Source organism: Parasteatoda tepidariorum, chromosome 6, assembly GCF_982258835.1.
Source record: "Parasteatoda tepidariorum strain Cologne lab strain chromosome 6, Ptep-v5.0, whole genome shotgun sequence".
In the NCBI taxonomy this organism is placed as follows: domain Eukaryota; kingdom Metazoa; phylum Arthropoda; class Arachnida; order Araneae; family Theridiidae; genus Parasteatoda; species Parasteatoda tepidariorum.
Window position 1 is genome coordinate 10535304 of NC_141760.1, and position 21553 is coordinate 10556856.

General features: G+C 28.7%; 1 protein-coding gene across 4 annotated transcripts in view; it reads left to right on the forward strand.

The window, feature by feature from the left end:
- LOC107451740 (LIM domain only protein 3) overlaps positions 1–21553 on the forward strand; it is a 97175-nt gene that overhangs the window by 35671 nt on the left and 39951 nt on the right. For 2 of the 4 annotated variants that reach the window (XM_016067934.4, XM_071179016.2), the window contains exon 2: positions 19606–19680. In XM_016067934.4, coding sequence (XP_015923420.1) covers positions 19606–19680 — 75 coding nt within the window. Of the gene's footprint in view, positions 1–8785; positions 8949–19605; positions 19681–21553 lie in introns of those variants that run through there. The other 2 variants (XM_016067935.4, XM_016067936.5) reach the window with 2 other exon arrangements.

Here is a 21553-nt window from a genome sequence, read left to right on the forward strand (position 1 = left end):
CCCAAAGAGAGGAGATTGCCAGCTTAAATAAAAAGAGATATTTTAACGAAAGCAATTGTTTGTCCTATTCAGTCTTCATTAATTCTTTTCCGATTTATGGGTTGTACCATTGATCGTTAATTACTACGTTTTGGTGGGGACCATTTTAATTAGAAATTACAACATTTGCTCATCTTATAATGTAAGATTGGATATAATTTAGATAATATTATTTAGTTGGATGAAGGGCTATGATTGAATAGCTTTATTTGAGGTGTTATGTCTTGAAACCACAGCTGCGGATATTTCTGATGACGCAAATATAAATCTTATTTAGTCAGTTGATTTAGGAACTTTTATTTTTTAAAACTCTGATTGTAATAACCAAGAGCAAGCCTGTAACGAGCTTTCACCGCATCTCACCTTGTGCTGATTGATAGATAATTACAGCTGGTTAGAATGGGCTAATTTAATTAGAAATTACGACATTCGCCTATCTTATAATGCTATTCAAACTACGGCTGAAATGTATGATTGTATATGGTGTAAATCGTGTTAATTAGTTGCATTAATGTAACGTTTGCGCAGTTCTAATGTAATGCTGGATGGTGGCTGATTTATTTAAGGCATCAAGGCAACCAGCTTTCCGGAAATGCATCCAGAGTCGAAAACAAATGTTGCTTTGGAATTCAGAAATGAAATAATTTTGAGTCGTGGCGGCTCAGGAAATACAGCGTTCCCCTTCCAATGAGGTAAACCGGGTTCGAATCCCAGCGATGGCTGGTCTATATGACTGGTCCGCACCGGGCTCGTACCGACGACAGTGCTAAAATAAATTATCTTCAGTGGTAGAAGGATCATGGGTTTGAATCCCCTCACCACCAGACTAACCTTTGGAGCTTTTCATGGTTTTCCTCGCCATGTTACGCAAATGCAGGTTAGTTCCATCAAATGTCCTTCACTTTTCTCCCATTACTTGACCCAGGAGTTCCCTTGTCTTCTGGATCGGGTTCAAAATTACCAGGCCATGTAACTAGAATTTAGTACTCATATACTCTAAATTGGACTGGCTGTTCTGATATAAAATTAAATAAAAATGAAATAATTTTGACAGAAAACACAGGTTTTAAGTTAAAAGTGAAAAACGTGTGTCCAATTTAATACATTTTCTGAAGTAACAGAATAGAATATATATGAAACTAGCTGCAATGAAACAGTGGTTAAGGCATTGATGCATCATTATGGTGGATTGAGGTTCAATCTCGGATGATGGCTACATGTCCACCAAGCTTTAGGTCGGAGGTGCTATCTTATCTGGGAAATGAAATTTGTCGGTGCACAATGCTGATCTTCTTAGCCATCACTATGCCATTGTGTGTGAAATTAAGGAATTCTAACTTCCATATTCCTTTGGCCGACAACAAGTTGTTGCGAGAATATTCTACCTTATATATGGGACTGCATATCGGGTAATTGGGAGGTTGTTATATTTTCACACTTCTATCAAAATTTTCAGTGTTCAGTTTGAATAAATGGAGCTGAATTTCATAAATGCGAGATTCAATTTCATCTTTCAAAGAGTAAGGGATTAAGATCTCATTAGCATTAAAATCAAGATTTAAAAAAAAAAAATCCTCAAAGCAAAAAACCCACATAATTTGGCAAACAAGCGATACTATGCGACAAGGGAATGACATAAGATTGCTCCAAATATCGCTCAATAACGAAAGCGCCTTATTCTGTCACGTAGTGCTCAATTTTTAATAACCCTAAACTATCATCTGTCACTTCTTTTTTTTTCGTTTCCAACATTTTATAATATAAATATTGCAATATTCTAATTTTAGGTGAATCCTAGGGCGTCATTTACTTTGGCATTTGAATTCAGACAAATAGTTTTTTTTTAAATTTTTTTTTTTTTTGTATTTTTAACTCTTCGAGTAACAAAACTTTGTACAAGTCTGTACAGAGCTTTCACCAGGACGCATTACGTTTCCACAGTGCTGACGTCAAAGAAAAAAATTCTCAGAGGAGCATTTAATTTCAATAACTTTCGAACAAATTAGAATTTTGATAGAAAAATCTAATCGTGGGAGGTTTTCTTGGTTTTCCACTCCATTTTGACACTGCGGTTTTGAATTCATTCAGCATTGAAGTTACATGATTAGAAAATCGTGATAACCTCTTACCGTTAGACTTAATAACGTTTATTTTTATGGAAAACAACATATTTCACATTAGGTTGTGTTTTATACAAGTGGGATAGGTTTTCTCAAAATTTTTTTAAACAGAAACGAAATCTACCAGCCTTTTATTATTGATAAGTTGTATTAATTCAACAAAATAATAATTGAAAAAAAAAAATTAAATAAATAAGTATGGAATAAAATTAAACAAAATATATAATTAATTTTGGTTTTAGTTTGATTTCGAAATGGTATAAAAAGTAAATATTTGTTCTTTGCAACGAAAACAAAAGTCTAATAAAAATTTGATAAATGTAAAAAAGATATTTTTTTAAAAAAATAATAAGCATTACAATTTTCAATATTAAAAAAAAAGAAAAAATATGTGAAAAATTTCGCGAAAAAATGAAACTGCGTTTATAACTAAAATTTAGAACCAGACATAAGAATATAAAAAAGCACGAGTCATAATAAATTTGCGTAATTGCATTTTATCGAACAGCTTATTTAAGCTAAAAGTTAAAAGGAAATAATTAAAAACTCATTAGAATAACAAAGTAATTTATGGTAAGCCGAACATTAAAACTAATTAAAATTATATACTAGAATCGTTTTTATTTAAGTTTGCAAGTTAATTAATGGAATTAATTATTATAGAAACTTAAATTCATTGCATAAATCAATTTTAGCTAATTAGTTTTTAAAAATAAACATATAGTTAAGAAAGTATTAATATGGTAAAATTCATGTAAAAAAAAATAACGTAATTTTTATTTATTCTATAAAATTCTGTGTACAATAATGCTTTCAACTTATAAATAAATAAATAATTACAAAAGCTCAATTTTTTTAAAGCTTATATTGTTTATTAAAAAGCATTTTTTTTAATGAATCACTCTGTTTCTTTTTAATGGCATTTTTTAATGGCATTTTTCTATACCACATAATAACGCGACCAAGTGTAAAATACTCATAATTAATTTGCGTTAAAAAATAAAGTGAGAAAAAACGTATCTTCTAGCTTTTGAGCAATAATGCATTCTTTCCATGAAATAAAAAAAATTATTTTAAATTCTTTTTTTTATTTTGAGGTGATTAAAATTAAGAAAACATTGCGGAACTATTATTTTAATTACTAATGGGAATGTTTTTATTTTTTAAAAAAAATATATATATTTTTATATTTTAGTAGTTACATTTAAAAGCTGTAAAAGTAAGAAAAATTACAGAAGTAATTTCTTCTATTAATTGCACTCTCTTAATTTAGAAATTTAATTACATAAAAAATTTGACTATGAACTTAAATAAATATTTATTCCAAATACAGTAATTTTTTTTCCATTTTATCATTCAATAAAACTATTAATGGTTCGTATTCTGACTAAATATTTAAAATTAATGTTTTTTTTTTATCTAACAAAAATTATTTTAAATGTTTGCTTCTGATAAAATAAGGTCAATATATTATTGAGAAAAATTTAAGAATTAAGAAATATTTTCAAAAAATCAAATAAAAACTGGCAGTCTATGACTAAAATTTAAGATTTGCGGAATGCATTTTGTTTTTTTGTTTTCAGTTAAAAATAATTATGGTAAATAAAACCAAAATATACGATATTTGTTGTTGTTGTTGTTGTTGCTGGCCCACACGGTTAGCGGAGCTAAACCAAGTCCATGACTCCAGAGACTCTGAGCAAGTCTGTAACAAAAAGTGGATCTGAAAAGAGGTCCACTTTAGAGATATTTAGGCATTGAAGTATATGTTCAGGAGTAGCTTGTTGGTCGTTACACTTAGTGCAAACAGGGAAAACTCTTGAACCATTATTGAACAACATAGTTCTTAGGTGACCACTTCGAAATCTTGATATAACCGTCTGATCCCGCCTGCTGCACTGAAGGGTCAGGCTGCCACCTGGGCGGTTGCACTGATACCAATGATGAACTGGAGGGGCCACAGGATCACGAAGCCTGTTAAAACGGGAGTGGAGCTCCGAGAAAGTCAGAGATGCCGAAGAATGCAGGGGCAGATCAGTTCCGCTCTTAGCCAAGGATACGGTATTTAAACCATTCAGTTGGTAATTTTTCCGTTCACATGGTAACGACTAACCAGAAATTCTGGTTTTCAAAATTATAGTTATCATTGCTACACATTTAGTTAAAAATACAAACCTGAAGAGCAAGTTTAACTGAATAAATTGTTTCTTTACCATGCTTATAGATTTATGAGAAAATTACCAAATTTTATCACTTATTATAAAACTATATTTTCATGATTTTTTTTTACCAAAATCATTATTGAAACGTTATGCTAAAAATTATCGCTTTTTCGTGTTTTCATAGAGTTAGAAACATGGTAAATTTTGCCATATTCTATTAGTTTTGACCATACTTTTTTTCTCAGCGAATAGTCAGTTATTTTTAAATTTCGTACATAATTGGAATATGGTTCAACTATTGAATATAGAATATTATTTACATAATACATTACGGAAATTTTAGATTTCTGTAATATTTATAATAATAATTGACGAAGGAAAATTTTGATTATTTTACCCAGCACTTAAAGCCTTCATCGTGAGATTTTAATTGTTATTTAAACTGTTTATACGTCGTTTTATTAAAAATATTTATCTTAAAACGGGAAGTAGATATTTACTACTCCTCCAAATAGTCGAGAAAAATTTTTCAATCAAAACTGGGAAAGTTGATTTTATCGGACTTCATAGATTAGAGCAAACATTAAGATTACTTATTTAAAAATGTAAGTTTAGGCTGAAATCCGTTCCATTTTCCATTTACTAGCATTGTATAAGCTTTAAAAAATAAATCAATTATTTTCGTGACTTGCTCATCCTGACCTTATACAAACGAATTTTTAAAGGAGAAAAATAATTGAAAAGTATGCATTCAAATTGTATTAAATGTCAATCAAAATGAAAATAAACATTCAAATTTCAGTAAAAAAAATCAGATATGTTGAAGATTAGTAACTTTTCTGTTTGAAAACTCACTGACCTTGAAAGCTTATTCGGCAAATTTATAAAAACTGACTGGTTATGTTACTAATTTATGCTTTAATTATAAGGATTATGCGTGTTGAAAAATTTCCGTACTTAAATTTGTCGTACTTAAATGATCACAGTTCACACTGAAGATCTGAATTCGAAAGCGAGATAATAGAACAATTATAAACTAGAATAAATCCACAAAAGGGGCACCCTCAATAATGACCAATGTAATTCCCTCAACTGATCAAAATTAAAGCAAAAGTAACCTCGTAAGGATGCACAGAAGGGGAATAGCTTTAATTAAAAATCTCGTAAACTCCCTTTGTTTCCTTACTTCCCCCGGGGGGTCATTAAATTAGTTACGGTCGAATAGAGAGAGAGACATTCTAAATCCCTCCCAAACATGTATAGCGTTTACTCTTGCGGCCCTTTCCAAAATTAAGCATCTAATCAAATTACAGCAGCCCTAAAACGTCCCATTTAGTTAGCGCAGAACCCTACTGTCAATAGACTATGTGCAAATCGTTAGTCTCACGAACACATCCTCTGTAGTTCTATATATCACGTGATCTCTCCACCCCCCCACGACGTAATAATGACGATGCATTTAAACTGGAACCGTAACTGGACGTGGACTTGCAGAATGTCCAATATTAATGACGTTTTACAGTTGCCTTCAACGTTACATTTGTCATGCGTCCATTAGGTGAACCGGAGAATTCCGGATGAAGCCGGAGATCCATTCTGGCTGATTTGGGACAATTCTGATCCCTGGTTATGATAGTTTAGGAGGAGTCTTCAATGCAATGACAAGTGCACGAGTCGTGTATGGCATGACGTATGCATATGCGGAAATTACCCCTTCTGATTCTCCAGCCCCCTTTAGCCAAATTGGGGGGCTTTGTTTGCACAATGCATTCGAATGGAAGTTTAGGTTAAAGTGCCTATCTCTCGTGGGCAGTAGACTCATTCCTTGTGGATGGGGATTTATCTTGAATTGTGCGAGCTTTTGGCGAAACCGCCCGTATGTGTTTTGAGGATTAGGCTAATGGTTTTTGCATAAACCGTCAACCCTTCAGTCATTGTGAGAATGGATTTGACAGGAAAATTGGTGAGAATTATTCAGAATGTAAATTTACAATCTGAACTCGAGATTGGAGTTCACCAGACATGCATTTTTAATTTCTTGTAAATTTAGTAACTGTTTTAGACGAGTGTTTTATTAATATTAATTTTTAATTCATCTGCATTTAAAGTATTCCCACAAAATTAAATGAGTCAAGAGGATGTTTTTACAAACATATAAACATAAAAAGTTTTAAAAAAAACATGCATGTTAATTTCAAAACTTAATAATTTTCTGATAAGAATAGTTAAAAGTAAATGTATTTAGATTAAGTAATTAGATGTAATAAAATTATTACCAAGTTATGCAACGAGTTTTACTTTTTTATAAATAAACACAATAACTTTAACCTGACGCTTAAAACATTAGTTTAGTAACCTAAAACTAATTGCAAATATCGTGTTAAAATTTTTCTTATTTGGATTTTTTTTAAATATTTCGAAGAAAGTTTTTTTTAAAGAACATAGTGAAAATATTTTGCGAATTTCATGGAATTTCTCAATAATATAATTGTATTTATTGTATACGTGAACTCCAAATTCTTAATTCGAATTAATCTCTCTCTCTCTCTCTCTGTGTATAATTTGAAATTCATTTTAGCATATATATAAAGTTCATTTAACATAATAGAAACTATAAAATTAGCTATTCTATGCTTTTCATTAGAAAACAAACCTACTAAAGAAATTATAAAAGAAGTGAGATATTACAATGTAAATAAAATCAAAAATATATATTTAAGTTTTTTTGTTTTGTTCTGTTCTTAATGATTTAAAACCGACTAGAAAAGTTTTATTATTTTGATTAAAAATTCTGGCAGAGTGTTGTTCTAAATTGCAGTAACTTTAAATTGTGAAGTAAAATTTTGAAATAAGCAAAAAATAAATAAATAATAAAAATCAATTTGATCATTTGAAAGCGTCGTTTAATTTTTGAACATTTTTAATTTGTTACTATTAATGAAAGATTACTCTGTGAAAAGAATGTCTTAAACATTAATCCTATTTTTTTCTGAAATAATATTTAACTATAATATAATAAAATAAAATAATTAATCTTTACCATATTTTGAAAATGATTGTTATTAATTTTTTCGAAATTTAATTAATTATGTTACTTAATTTTTTTTCTTCTGAAAATCGCAAGAGTTTAAATTTATAATTTGTAAGATGTTGTGTTATCATTATTCATATAAACGTATGCAACAGAAATTTACGAAATATTTTTTTAAAATTTTTATTAACAATAATAGATAATTTCTGCACATGGTTTTCTCCTAATTATTTTGAAAGTAATATTTAATTAAGATAGTAAAATAAATAAACAGTTTTCAATTCTGAAAAATGATCGTTAATAACTCGTTTCAATATTTAAGTAATTATGTTTTCTTTATCAAGATTTACAAAGATAAAAATGTACACTTTTACCATTTATCACCTTAACGGAAACACATTCCTATATATATATATATATATATATATATATATATATATATATATATATATATATATATATATATATATATATATATATATATATATATATATATATACTATATATATATATATATATATATATATATATATATATATATATATATATATATATATATATATATATATATATATATATATATATATATATATATATATATGGCACGATTTTAGATAGTTTAAGTGAATTAAAACTATTAAATTTTAATTGAAAATATTTTAAAAATATTTAATTAAAATTAAAAAAAGAAGAATTTATTGTCAGCATTTTGTTTCGAAATTTGAATTGTATTACTCAATGTTTTAACTTTATTTGCAATAAAAATAACACAAAAAAAATCTGTGTCAAAATATTTTTGTCTGTAACTTGTTTCGAAATTTAAGGAAATGTGCTTTTTAATTCTGAAGGAATAAAGAAGCATAGCTTTGAATTAATAACTGGGATAGTTGTTTTCGCTAATCAAGTAAAGTTATTAAAAGCTAATTTAAAAACAAAGAAAAAGAAATAAATCGACATTTTCACATTACACATTTTTATTCATTACTTAAAAATTATAGCATAAAATTATGTAGGAGAATTGGGTTCCCCACGCGAACACATTTCCAAGAATCATAATGATAAACGTAGGGGGGGGGGAATACTCCCCCCTTCGTATCCTTATTTTTCTTCTAGTAATAATGCCGAATCCGACACCTTCTTCACACGTTTATATTACTTAGTAGTAATTCAGAAAAGCTTCATCAAAACTAAGCAAAGGAAAACGAGTAACCCCACGACGATGACATTAAAACGCGATCCTGAATTTCATAAATAAATAAATAGTCCCTTCTCTAATGACGGTTTTGTGCTAGGCACGCGTCAATAAAACGCGTAGGGCGTCGCGCGTGCTTATTTCTGTTCTCCCTACCCCTCTTCTCCACTCAGAAGAACGGGTGGTTCTGACAGATAAGGGCGACCCCGCTTTTAAAAGAGCACACTGCTAAAAGAGCGAGAGAGAAAACTTGCGGGAGTAATCATATTCATTGGGAAAAGCACTCGCGCGCCATTCTCTGCGGCGTGGGTTGCTGGATGGCAAGATTTATCCTTTTTTGGCGATGACAAAAACTTCTGAAATATAACGGAAAGTGAAATTTTCGATTTCAATAAAAGGTTCGAGTAAGTTTTTAAATTTATTTTGGAACTTTATCTAATGCTTGTAAAGGATTTTTTCTCGATTTTTTTTAAGGCTGTGTTTCGAAGACACTGACATCTTATAAAATATTACTTTGTAACGAATTATATGTTATTTTTCATAATTGTTGTGGTCAGCGTAATCTACAGATTATGCGGCGTCGAAATTGGAATCAAAATTGGATTTCGGTTCCAGCAAGCAGAAAGTTAAGTCCTGTAAATTAAAAAAAAAAAAGAAGAAAAGAATTGTTTTGATTCTATGAAAATTATATATAAAAAAATTTAAAAGTGATAACCAAAATATTACTAGAATGAATATTATTAAAATAAATTCTCATCACAGACTTGTTTCTGAGTCTGTGTTTAAAAGAGCTATTGAAAAAGAACACTAAAGATCAATGAAATTACTGAAAAATCGAGATTATTGAAAGAATTATTTAGAGAATTTATGAACTGAATACCTGTAAGCGACGTCACGTGTGTTTGAATTGTGACCTTTGTTTGTACCACGATTCGGCAGCCAATCAGGTTCAACACATACGTGTAACGCTGCTTGCTGACATCCAATTAAAAGTAATCAAAATTTGGATTCAGCTTGATGATAAGTCAAGCCTAATAGCTGTAACATTAACTCGCCAAGCACAACCACTTGAATAGACATAACCACATGATTTTCGCTGTATTCTTCTTCTCGAGTTGATAGTACCCAATATTTATATATTTTTAATTTGAAAATTCGGAGACAAAATTTATTTAGTTAAAGTTACTCCGTTTAGTTAAAGTTATAGGAAAAAAGTTTGCGAATGAACTAATATATAATTCGTAATAGTTCATAAATATTCAACAAAAAAATTTTTGTTACAAGATGTGCGCGCGTGTTCTTGTGTAATATAAATGGTTTTTTTCTTACAATAGTTTTGTACAATTTTAACAAAGATTTTGTTCAATGCGGCTAAATTGGGACTAAACATTTGGCTAATTTTATTTCTATAAAAAGAGCTTATAATTTGTTGTAAGAGGATAAATAATATATATTTAATATGCAAGAAATACACTTTTTAATCTTAAATTCTGAACAAAAATTGTTACACCCACTTACAAAGATCTAAGCAATGATATAAGAATTTCATTGCTTCAAAAATGTATGTTTTTCTAAGACGTGATTAACATTTATAATGAAAAACAAACCTGTTTAGTTCATTTTTCGTAAGTACCCTTTTTTACAGATGTAGCTAAAATCAAGGGAAGATCTGAAGAAACAAGCGTGACATAAAGTAATTTTACTCTATAAATTAATTATATTTTGAAATATTCACAATAATTGAATTTTTGCTTAAAAAATATCTGGGTGTAGTGCATTTTTGACATTAAAAAAAAAATGGTGATTGTGTGCTGAGTGACTGGATCATTTTAATCGGCATTGTATTTAGGCTCCATGTAGTCAGAAGTGTTCGTTAATTTTGTCCTATACGTCACTTTATAATTTTTTTGAATGGTTCTGGCAATATTGCATAGACAATTACAAAATAAATAACGAAATAAATAACGAATTCAATATCTCTTTGATTATTAATTATATTGTACGAAACAAAAACAAATGAATCGTTATATGTGTAATATGCTATAAGATAACTAAACAATTTTTAAAAAAAATGAAACTAGAATTTAAAGCGAAGACTTATATCTTATCTTAACTTTTTTCTTCTCATAAGGAATGATATTTCTTTATTTTTTTATTATATTATCATTAGAGTCAGATATAATATTTACTATACATTATAATATATTTAATATTCTTTTCTAAATTTCTCATAAATGAATCTAAATATTTCGTAAAGAAATCTCTACTTTTAAAATACTCTAAATAGTCTTAATTTCAAACTGAACAAGCTTTAAAACCTTCATTATGTACCTCATTAGAGGAAGTCAGTTATCAGTAATTGTTGCCATTCAATACTAAAGAAATAAAAATAACCTCGCTTGATTTAAACTTGCTTAAAGTCTATGCAGATTTTTAAATCAGGTTCGAGAGTATTAAATGAGTTCGCATAATCTACTTGACATAAAGCTTTAAATAAGTAGTTTTCGTTGCATAATAACTAAACATACGTTTAAAATCTTAAATCTTTAATGTACTTTTCATTTAAATTCCTGGAAGACTTCACCATAAAATGAAATATTTATTCATTCCTTTTAGTGTGTGATCATAATTTTCATAATCACCCGTTTGGGAACGAATAATAAACGCTTCACCATCTTCTGTCTATTCCCAAAAGCATCTCTTCTAGCTCGGGGGTTTTTCATAAATGAAAAAGCGTTTCGTGTAGGTCATTACATTATCTGGGTACATTGTATGAATCGAATCCGGATGACTTAAGTGAATATGTTTTCGTGTATCTGTGATCGTGAATGACCGTAATCAAGAGAATGTCGACTTTCACCGGTGAATGTCAACAATCTCATAGTCGCTTTGGTGAATGTCCGAAATGTTTTTTACATTGGATTTTATATTAATTTATTCGTTGATATTGTTTTATTTATTCGATATTTTAACATCTGTTGAGGATAGATTAGGAGAAACATCAGTGTTCGGAGTACCAGTTAAATGCATACTGGGCAGTGGTACCTGACCTTAAAAAACATTGATGTAGGGCATACCAGGCAAATGTATAATGGGCAGTGGTTGTGAACCTTAAAAAAAACTTTGATGTAGGGCATACTGGGCAGTGGCACTTAACTAGACCTAGTATATATTTCGGGCATTTACCAAAGCGACTATGTGATTGTCAACATTCACCGGTCTAAGTCAACATTCACCAATTTCGGTCATTCACAGTAACCATTTGAATATATAAAAAATGTTGTTTCCTTGCTGCTCGTGAATTTCTGGGGTGATATCAATAGGGATTTACAAGCTTTGAATAAAGAACCTTGATTGTAAAAAGATTTTTTTTTTTTTTTTGTAAAAGTAAAAATTTTATTTTATTTGTGAATGTAAAAATTTAAGTTCACTAGTAAAAAATGAAATCAACTAGAACGTATCATAATTTAATTTTATATTTAAATTTAAAATTTATTAAACTAAAATACAAAAAAAAGGATTCAATTGTTTTAATGTAAAAGTTATAATTTTAATGACATATTTAAAGGGACAAGTATTTTAAATAAATTTGTATGATTTATTTGCAATTGTAAAAATTATAAATTATTAACAATATTAAGAAAAACCTTCCCTTTAAAATCCATGCAAAAATTAATAATGAAAAATAATACTTTTGATGAGATGTTTTTGGATGAAAAATGATTTAAAAATTAATTTTGCTATGAAATATTTCATCATTAAGTTGTGATATTATTATAATAGAAATGGAAGTATTGTGTTAAATTATTATTTAGCACTAGTCCACGTATAAACAGATTAATAATTTTTTAACAATAAGCAGTTTAATAAAAGTTTTTATTTTGTAAGTAACAGTTTTAATCTCTTAATGCTATGTCCTTGTTTGTTTTATATTGTGATCGTAAAAGTTTCCTTATTAAAACTTTAATCCTTTATTGGTATGCCTTTGTTTAAGTATGATCATAAAACTTATTTTAATCTCCGACCGCTATAGTTTTATTTGTTTTATGTTAAGATCGTGAAATTTACCTAATTATTTCAACTTTTAGTCTCTGATTGCGATATCCTTCTTTATGTTAGATTACGATCATAAAATTTACCTTATACTGACAACATTAGTCTCTCATTGCTATATCCTTGTGTGCCTTTATGCTATGATCATAAAATTTATTCATTTTATGTACACTTTATTTTTATATTATATAACAGGTTTCAGAAAATGTCATTTTTATTTTTTATTTTTTAAAAAGTATTATAAAAAGGAGTTAAAGTTTATAACAATAAATTTTATACATTTTACAAAAATTAACTGTATTATGAATAATTTTAACTTTTTGAACAAATTTAAAAAGTATAAACTTATTTGTTTTTCATTTTTCAACAAACTCTTCTATTTTTTAATGTTTGAAATTTAAATGGGAAAGCTATTTTTAAGTACTAATTCAGTTTCTATTTCTGAATTCCCAATTTAAAATTATATAATAAGCTTTATAAAAACTGAATACATTCAAAATGAAATTCAATATTTTAAAAAGTATAGTTGTATAAATATTATATTTTTATTTTTTTACGCAAACTACAATATAATAGTAATTTTGAAAGTTTTTTTTCTTATTTTTTTTTTAAAAAAAAATTATTTTTTTAGCAAAATCTTTAGTATTTTTATTTTTAATCTTCAAATAACAAAATGATTTAAAAATCAATAGTTAAAAGCTCTTTAAAATTCCACAATTTATTTCGTTAATTAACCATGATATAATTTAAGATTTGCATAAAAACAGATCAACTAGGAAGTATTATTTGTCAACTAAATACTAAGATTAGGCATTTAAAAAGGATTAAAGATTTAGTTTGATAAATTAAAGATTATCTTAAGGAATCGATTTATTTATGAGGGTATTAAGTTAATCAACAATTTCTTTTTAAACAGCGAAATAAATTTAGGATTAATTCGGCATTTTTTAATTCGGCATTTTTCAAAGTAGCTCTATAAGTAGTTGTTCAAACAGTGTGACGGACATACAAACATTGTTATTCAGATAATGTCTAAATGTTTTCTTTGATTTTTATCTCGTGGGATATTTATTTGGTACGTTTGTAATCGCTTAATCAGATCTTCACCTTCACGGACAACTCGTTTTACTACTTTTCTTTTAATTTCTGAGTAGCTTATATATATATATATATATATATATATATATATATATATATATATATATATATATATATATATATATATATATATATATATATTTAAAAGCTGCATATATACACAAGCTGAGTAAAAGTTACCATAAAATAAGTTAAAAGGACGAGGGAGACATGGAAAATAATCATAAATGTTTTAACGAAAGGAAGAAAAATTATTAATAAGTAAAATATTTTTAAAATATTTAAAATTTAAAAAATATTTTGTTTCTTAATAATTTTTCTTTTCATTAAAAGATTTATATATATTTTTTTCTGTGTCTTATCCATATTTTAAACTTATTTTATGGGTTCTGTGTGCTTGCAGTTTAAGGGAAGTAAAGAAAGTTTATTATTATTTTTCTTAATTCTGTGTGTTTTAATGTATCTTTTATCGTCAAAATGAAACTACGTTAAAAGCTATTAAGTTGACCAGCTCTGAATGTTTCTCACTTCGTTAAGTTTACCCTCTTAATAAGTTGACCACTTGTCTAAATAGACTATTAAAATGCTGACGCAGTGGTCGAGTATTTTATTCAGCTGTATATAGAAAATAAAACTAAAACTATTATTCCATTTTTAATAATTGTTTGCGAATCATTTTGGGTACCCTTATTGAATTTCGACAAAATAAAAAATTAATAGATTTGCCACACTTATATTTATTAAACTCACTGTAGTTAAACTTATCAAATCAATAGTTTAACCTATTGATATCAAAGCTTTAGATGATGGCAAAAAAGTATGATTTTTAATTTAAAAAAAATATGTAGCTTAGACGAAAGTTAACTTATACAGGCGATAAAATATTTAAAAAAAATTCAACTCTTTCATCTTCTGTAATTATTTTAGTTAACTTTAATTATTATCTAAAATAAAGGTAAATTTTAGTTTCATAATTTTTTTTTTTTTTTTTTTTTTTGCATGCTGCTGGGTATTTTTATTGTACAAGAAACAAAATCCACCTGACTGAAATTAAAAGATGTTTATATGCCATTAAAACTGCTCTAAAAATTATTTGAAGCGAATTTCTTATCTTTCTTATAATGTTTTATTGCTATTAAAGAAATCCACCAACGAGGGTAAATATAATATTTCAACATCGAAAATCGCTTTGTAAAATCGTACAAAATATATGAAAGTATTATTTTTTTAGCGGTAAAATTTTACCCCTTGTTGCTCATAAATTGGACCCTGGGTCTCAAAATTTATTGAAATATTCGAATTTTATACTCTATAAGTACGATAATAACATTTCTTTTAAGTTTTAATTGAAACAACATTTCGAAAATCATTTCAGTAGAAAAGTTTAAAAAGTTTCACTTGCTCGCCAAAGAAAGCGATAGAGCGCCAAAAAAGAAACACCCTCCATAGTTCTCCATCATCGCGGAAAGTAGTGTAGAAGGGATCAATGGATAGCGGATGGAATATGTGCTCAATCACTCTCCCACAGATTTGTTACGTATCCCGGCATTGCGCCATCGGGCTGAGACCCGGGCACTGACGTGTAGGAAGGGGGGGGGGGTAGGACATTATTACCTGAATACCCTCTTTCCAGCCCACATAGGTTGGGAGACGTGTATAATATGAAGCGTTTGACGCGAGGGGTTATATTGGCATGCCTATGGTTCGGGCATTTCCTGTTTAAGATAGCTTTAGCTTATTACTACCCCAGCTTATACCCCGTGTCAGGAGCAGAAGAGAATATGGGGGTGGAGGAAAAGAGAACATGATGTCTATCCGATATTGAAGTGAGGGCCGTAATTAAATAACCCCTACAGCATATAAATGGAGATTTAGAACTGCTTTTTTTACGTTGCCAAGATATTGGGTTAAAGGATATATATTACATATTTTGATGTTATAAAATTGAGTTTTTTCCCCCCCTCTCTTTCAGAAATATAATTTGTTTATCATTTATTCATTAATCAAACAGGTTTTGAAGCTTGTATTGTTGGAAAATAATATTTATTTTAAGAGAAATATGATGCTCGGAAAATATAATAAATCTTTTATAAAAGGTGTTCCGTGAAACAGGAAAAAAAAAAAGAAAAACGGGCATCGGAAAAAAAAAGCGTACCTGAAGGAAAAGCCCGGAAAAAACGTACCTTATCTTATTGTATAAATGTAACTACCAACTGGATTGGAACCGTTGAACCCGAATTTAATATGATTAAATAATTACTGATTCATAATTCGATAATTTAAAAAAAATTAAATTAAGATTCAAAATTTAATTTGACGTAGACTTTGTAGATCTTTTAATACTTCATATATTTTAAATTGTAAATACAATTATAAAATGTAAAATAACATTGTTAAAAATAGTTTATCTATTAATAATATTTCCCAGGGGTAAATCTTTTAATGAATTAAAAAATAATACCACAAATTATAAAGTATTTTAATTTGATTCAATTTTTTAAATATAATTATTTGAAAAAGTATTATATGTATATTATTATTGTGCCACAATACAATGAGTGTAATTATTTAAATTTAGAATAATTTTAGAACTGCTTTAGAGTCCTAATCGTTTTGTTAAATTGAATTAAGTGAGGAAGGTATTGTTCTGTAAACTTTAAATTAATCCTGATACATTAATTATTTTTTAAGAAATATCTAATTACGTACAAGTAAATATTTAATTACATTAAATTCAGGTGCAACGCCCCAAATTTAGTCGATTGTTACATATGCACAATAACAAATGAGATTTGTTTCTTTTTTTTCCCCATCCACCTTTTGTTTCAATGCGGAATACATGGTATTTCGCTATTACCGACCTGAATATATAATTTTAGATTACTCATCAAAAATAATTTTTTGATTCCTCGTCAAAAATAATTTTTGAATTCTTAATCGAAAATTGTTTTTAAGTTCCCCGTCGTAAATATTTTTTAAATTGTTTGTCAAAATTTTTTTTTTTGATTCCTCGTCAAAAATAATTTTTAGATTACTCATCAAAAATAATTTTTAATCGAAAATTGTTTTTAAGTTCCTAGTCATAAATATTATTTAATTTGTTCGTCGAAAATAGTTTTTTGATTCCTCGTCAAACATAATTTTTTGATTCCTCGTCAAAAATAATTTTTAAATTTTTAATCGAAAATTGTTTTTTAGTTCCTCGTCATAAATATTTTTTAATTTGTTCGTAGAAAAATTTTTTTAGATTCCTCGTCAAAAATAGTTTTTTCAAAATAGTCATCAATAATAATTTTTAGATTCTTCGCTACCAATGAAATGGAAACAAGAACACTTTATAAATCTAATGAATCCATACTGAAGCGAAAAACATCAACGATTGTCGGAGATAGAAATTTATAAATGAGTCATAGAAATGCCACCAAGTTTCATCTGGCAATTAAAATAGTTTTGATGCCCCACTTAAGTCAATAGTAATTAAACAGATAGCGGGTTTGTTTTCCATCGTTTGAATATTCATTTTTGTGACTGATTTTACAAATCTATCTCACTATGTGACAAACTTGGCATTAAACGATATGATGCAGAAACGTATAAGCGTATGAATGATTTTAATATTATACTTTTTTTTGAAAGGAAAAAAATTATAACACTGATAAATTAAGTGTATATATTTTAAAAGTAACGAAGAAAAAAATTCTCAGCTGAGAACTACTACTAGATAATTCGGGAATTCTAACGATTTTACAAATAACGGGCGAGAAGCTTATTAAAAATTGAAAATTTTCATCAAAATCCAAGCTACAAATAAAAAGTTGTTAATAAAAACAATGAAAGTAACTTTTACTACATTTTTTATCTACTAAGCCAATCAAGCAACTATGATGCAAAATTATTCCCCAAAGGAAGAGAATAAATTTCCTACATCACATTGAGTTACATTTCGTCGCAGCTAAATGGTAGCCTCTTCCAAAAATCTCGTTTTGTTCGAAATCTTTTCGACACTCATTTTACAGTCGACCCCCCGAAAAGTTTTACATAATGGCCCCCTTTTGGACCTGAAATCGTCATTATTTTACCATCTCGCCCCAATCGGGAAAAAAAGGAGCAGAATCCATTTTAACAACGAAACGCAGTCAAATAACTCTTCGTCCCTTTCTTTATCCCGAATAAATCGCCGGGATTTATCCGGTTTTCTTCCCCTTTACTTCGTCTTTCTCTCTTTCCTGTTTTTTTTCCTGTTATTATTTTCATTCTGAGGTGCGCTCCCGAGAAGTATTGGCAGTATTACTGTACATTCTTTCTAGTACCCCCAAAAAGAAGAGCGGGCCAAGGAATATCTGTATCGTCTTTTTTCCCTTCTTTTTTGTGCTTAAAATAGGGAAAAATGTTGATGTTAGGGATGTTTGTTGTTGTGCAACGGAATAACTGAACAATTTTTTTTTTGTATGTGTTATTATTTTTGTATGGTTCTGAATTTCGAATGTTTTTGCTATAGGAAAAAAAGAATCTGATGTGTTCGCGAGCATTTTAAGAAAAGTTTCAAAATATGTTTTTAAACAAATACACCATGCATGTTTAAAAACAAATGCTTTTTTAAACATTTTAATCATATCTATTTAAATGGATTTTTTTTTAAAAAAAGGCATAGCACTTTTTAAAATACAAATTTTATATTTTCAGTTATTTTCAACAGAATAACTCTCAAATACTGTTTCACAACAAAAGTTCAAATATTTTGAAATCCTATGAATTCTATAATCAGCGATAGTGGTCAATCCTTTACGATCTCAGAGTTGCACTAGAAAAAAAAGTATGATCAAAACTACCAAAATGTGGTAAAATTTGCCGTGTTTCTTGCTGTGTGGGAACACCAAAAAATTCAATAATATTTACCGAAGTGCATTTGGTAACGATTTTGGTAAAAATTAACAATAAAATATGGTTTTATAATGTGTTATAAAATTTGGTAAATGTTCTAAAATTTGATAAGCTAGTCGTAAAACCATTTATTTGATTAATTGGATTTTTTAGTTTTGTATTTTTCACTAAATATGTGAGGTAATATGAACTATGATTTTGAAAACCAGAATTTCGGGCGAACCGTTACCAAATGAATAGAATAATTACCAACAAAATTGTTTTGATACCGTATACCAGAAAGAATTGTTTGAATACCATTTATTAAGCAGAATTATGTTTTCCCCCCACCAGAAATGCCATTAACATTTAAGGTAGTTTTACCATATTTTTTTTCTTCATTTTCTAGCGTAGTTCTGTAATTTGTAGTTCTGTAGTTTTGAAAGCAACTCAAAAATACCAGAAAACTCGTGAATCAAGCTTTGAAAAAAAAAAAAAAAACTCGCCTTCGTGAAGTTTTTTTTTTATTGAAACTATCTCCGATGGTGCTATGTAGAAAGAAAAACCACGATAAAGTAACGCGTTTAAACCTTTAACAAGGAGACGCTTACCAATAATCCTCCGTTACAAAACTATAATTCTTAATGGGAAATTCATTTTTTTATTTTTTGCAATTTTTTTGTCTATTTTTCTCAATTTTTATACCTTATAAAAACAGAAAAAAACCAACCGGGATTCTTAAAATTATTTAATTAATTGGTGTGCTAAAAACCATGGTTATTGAACAACTTGCAAATGTAATTAGAAACCTGACTAAATCTTTGTCAGAGGCCATTCTTAAAGAAAATCTATTAACTGAAAAGACAATATGCAAAATACATTTCTGCATTAAATTAAATGTACATTCTATTTATTTATGTCAAATAGCAATTTTTTATTAATAATTTACTGTGTAAAAAATTTTAGTGCCTTTTTCCTTCCCTTCATTGCAACAATGCTTCAGTGTATGCTAATTTATGGTTTATAAAATGTTTTTCTTTCATTTCTTAGGATGTATCTCGTATGAGTTTTCAATCTCCCATTGTTAAAGAGATGTCTACTGTGTCGCATATCCCGACCTTAGACGTAAGTACTTTTAATGTTTTATTAATTTTTTTAACTTTAGGTACTTTTTTTTATAATTTTTTTTTAAAAATTGAAATTATTTTTTACATGGAGCATGCCTTTGCATCGTTAGATAAGCGAATTTTATAACTGAGTGCAAAAATATTTTGATTCGATTCAATAGCTCCCAAAATATGCAAACTTTCGACAGCTCGCTTGCCTTAACTATTGATACCTTGACGTATCTTTTGGCCATACTATGCTTTCTAGATTGCGGCTAATCCTCTTACTTTGATGATCAAGATTACAAATCCGTCTAAAAATTAGCAAGTTGATACCGAAAAAGTTCGTTTTAGTGTTTAATTCCGTCACTTAATGAGTTGTGAGTGCTAAGCAATTAGCTTATTCGAGGTTTCTCTTTTAAGAGGAGTTGGTAGGACATACATTACTGATGCTAAAACTGACCTTTTCTCTATGTACCTTTTCTGAGAAACTACTTATGATATCGCTTTGAAATGTTTTGGGGATATTTGAGATTGTATCAGTTGTATGTTGTGATAATGTTTTAGGGTTGAGAGAAATACTTTAAGAGTTATGAAAGATTTTTGACGAAACTTTTTTAAAAATTGAAAGTTTTCAGTTCATAATTTTTTTTAAAACAATTTCTGTCAAATATATGTATAAACAGTTATCACAGTGTAAACATGTACACCGAAGAGCCATTACATTATGACCATCCTCCATCTATAACAATGGGCTCGCCCAGGTATTCATGGTTTCTCGCCCAGGAACAATATTTTCACGGGGCACATTAGGACCCGTAATCCTCATAGAACAATCTCTGACGTCTGTAAGCTACTTGAACATAGTTGCAGACCAGGTTCACCCATTCATGGCAACAGTTTTTTCTGCGGGGGATGGTGTTTACCAAGAAGATAATGCACCATGTCATAAGGGTCGAATCGTCATGGATTGGTTCGAGGAACATTCCAGTGACTTTCAAGTCATGTCTAGGCCCCCAAATTTACCTGACCTTAATTCAATAGAGCATTTGTGGTCCTACTTGGAAAACCAAATTCGTGCTGCCACGCTACCCCCTCACAATGTGAGGGAATTGCAGGACCAGTTGGTGTGCGCTTGGTACCAGATACCTCAGACTACCTATCAGCACCTTGTGGAATCAATGTCACGGCGGGTGCTAGCAGTTTTGAGGGCTAAAGGTGGTCCTACATGTTATTAGCAGGGTGGTCATAATGTAATGGCTCTTCGGTGTATATCTTTGACAAGATTCGCGTACCCACTGGTATAATTAAATCTATAGATTACTTTTTGGATAATTTAAACACAATGCAAATGTTTGAAACTTGTTACTAACATCAATACAACCTGTAAGAAAACTTCTGATACAAGAAGATTCGATTGAAATTTAAATTAAATTTAAATAAAGTGTCATTAAATCTCCCAAAATGACTGATGGATGTGGCATTTGAGTTGTAAAACTTTGCTAGAAGAAAAGAATGACAGCATTTGAAACATTGTAGCAACTGACTGGCGATCAGGCAACTAATTGATATTTCTAATCTGAATTTCTTTAATATCTTCTTCATGTGCGAAACAAATTAAAGATTATGTTATTTGATTTTGCAGTGTGAAACTCAATAATTTGTGAAACAGAATAAACAGATTATATTTCTTAAATTAGAAAATGTTCTCGAAAATAATGGGTCGATCACAGCATATAAGTTAATAGACAAAATATATGAAAGAATTATGGCAGCTACACAGAATTTTTTTAATGAACAATTTAACGCTCTGTATTATTAAAATAGATAAATCAAAATTTTAAATTCTATACAATTTTATAATGCAAAATGTACAGTTACCACCATCCATA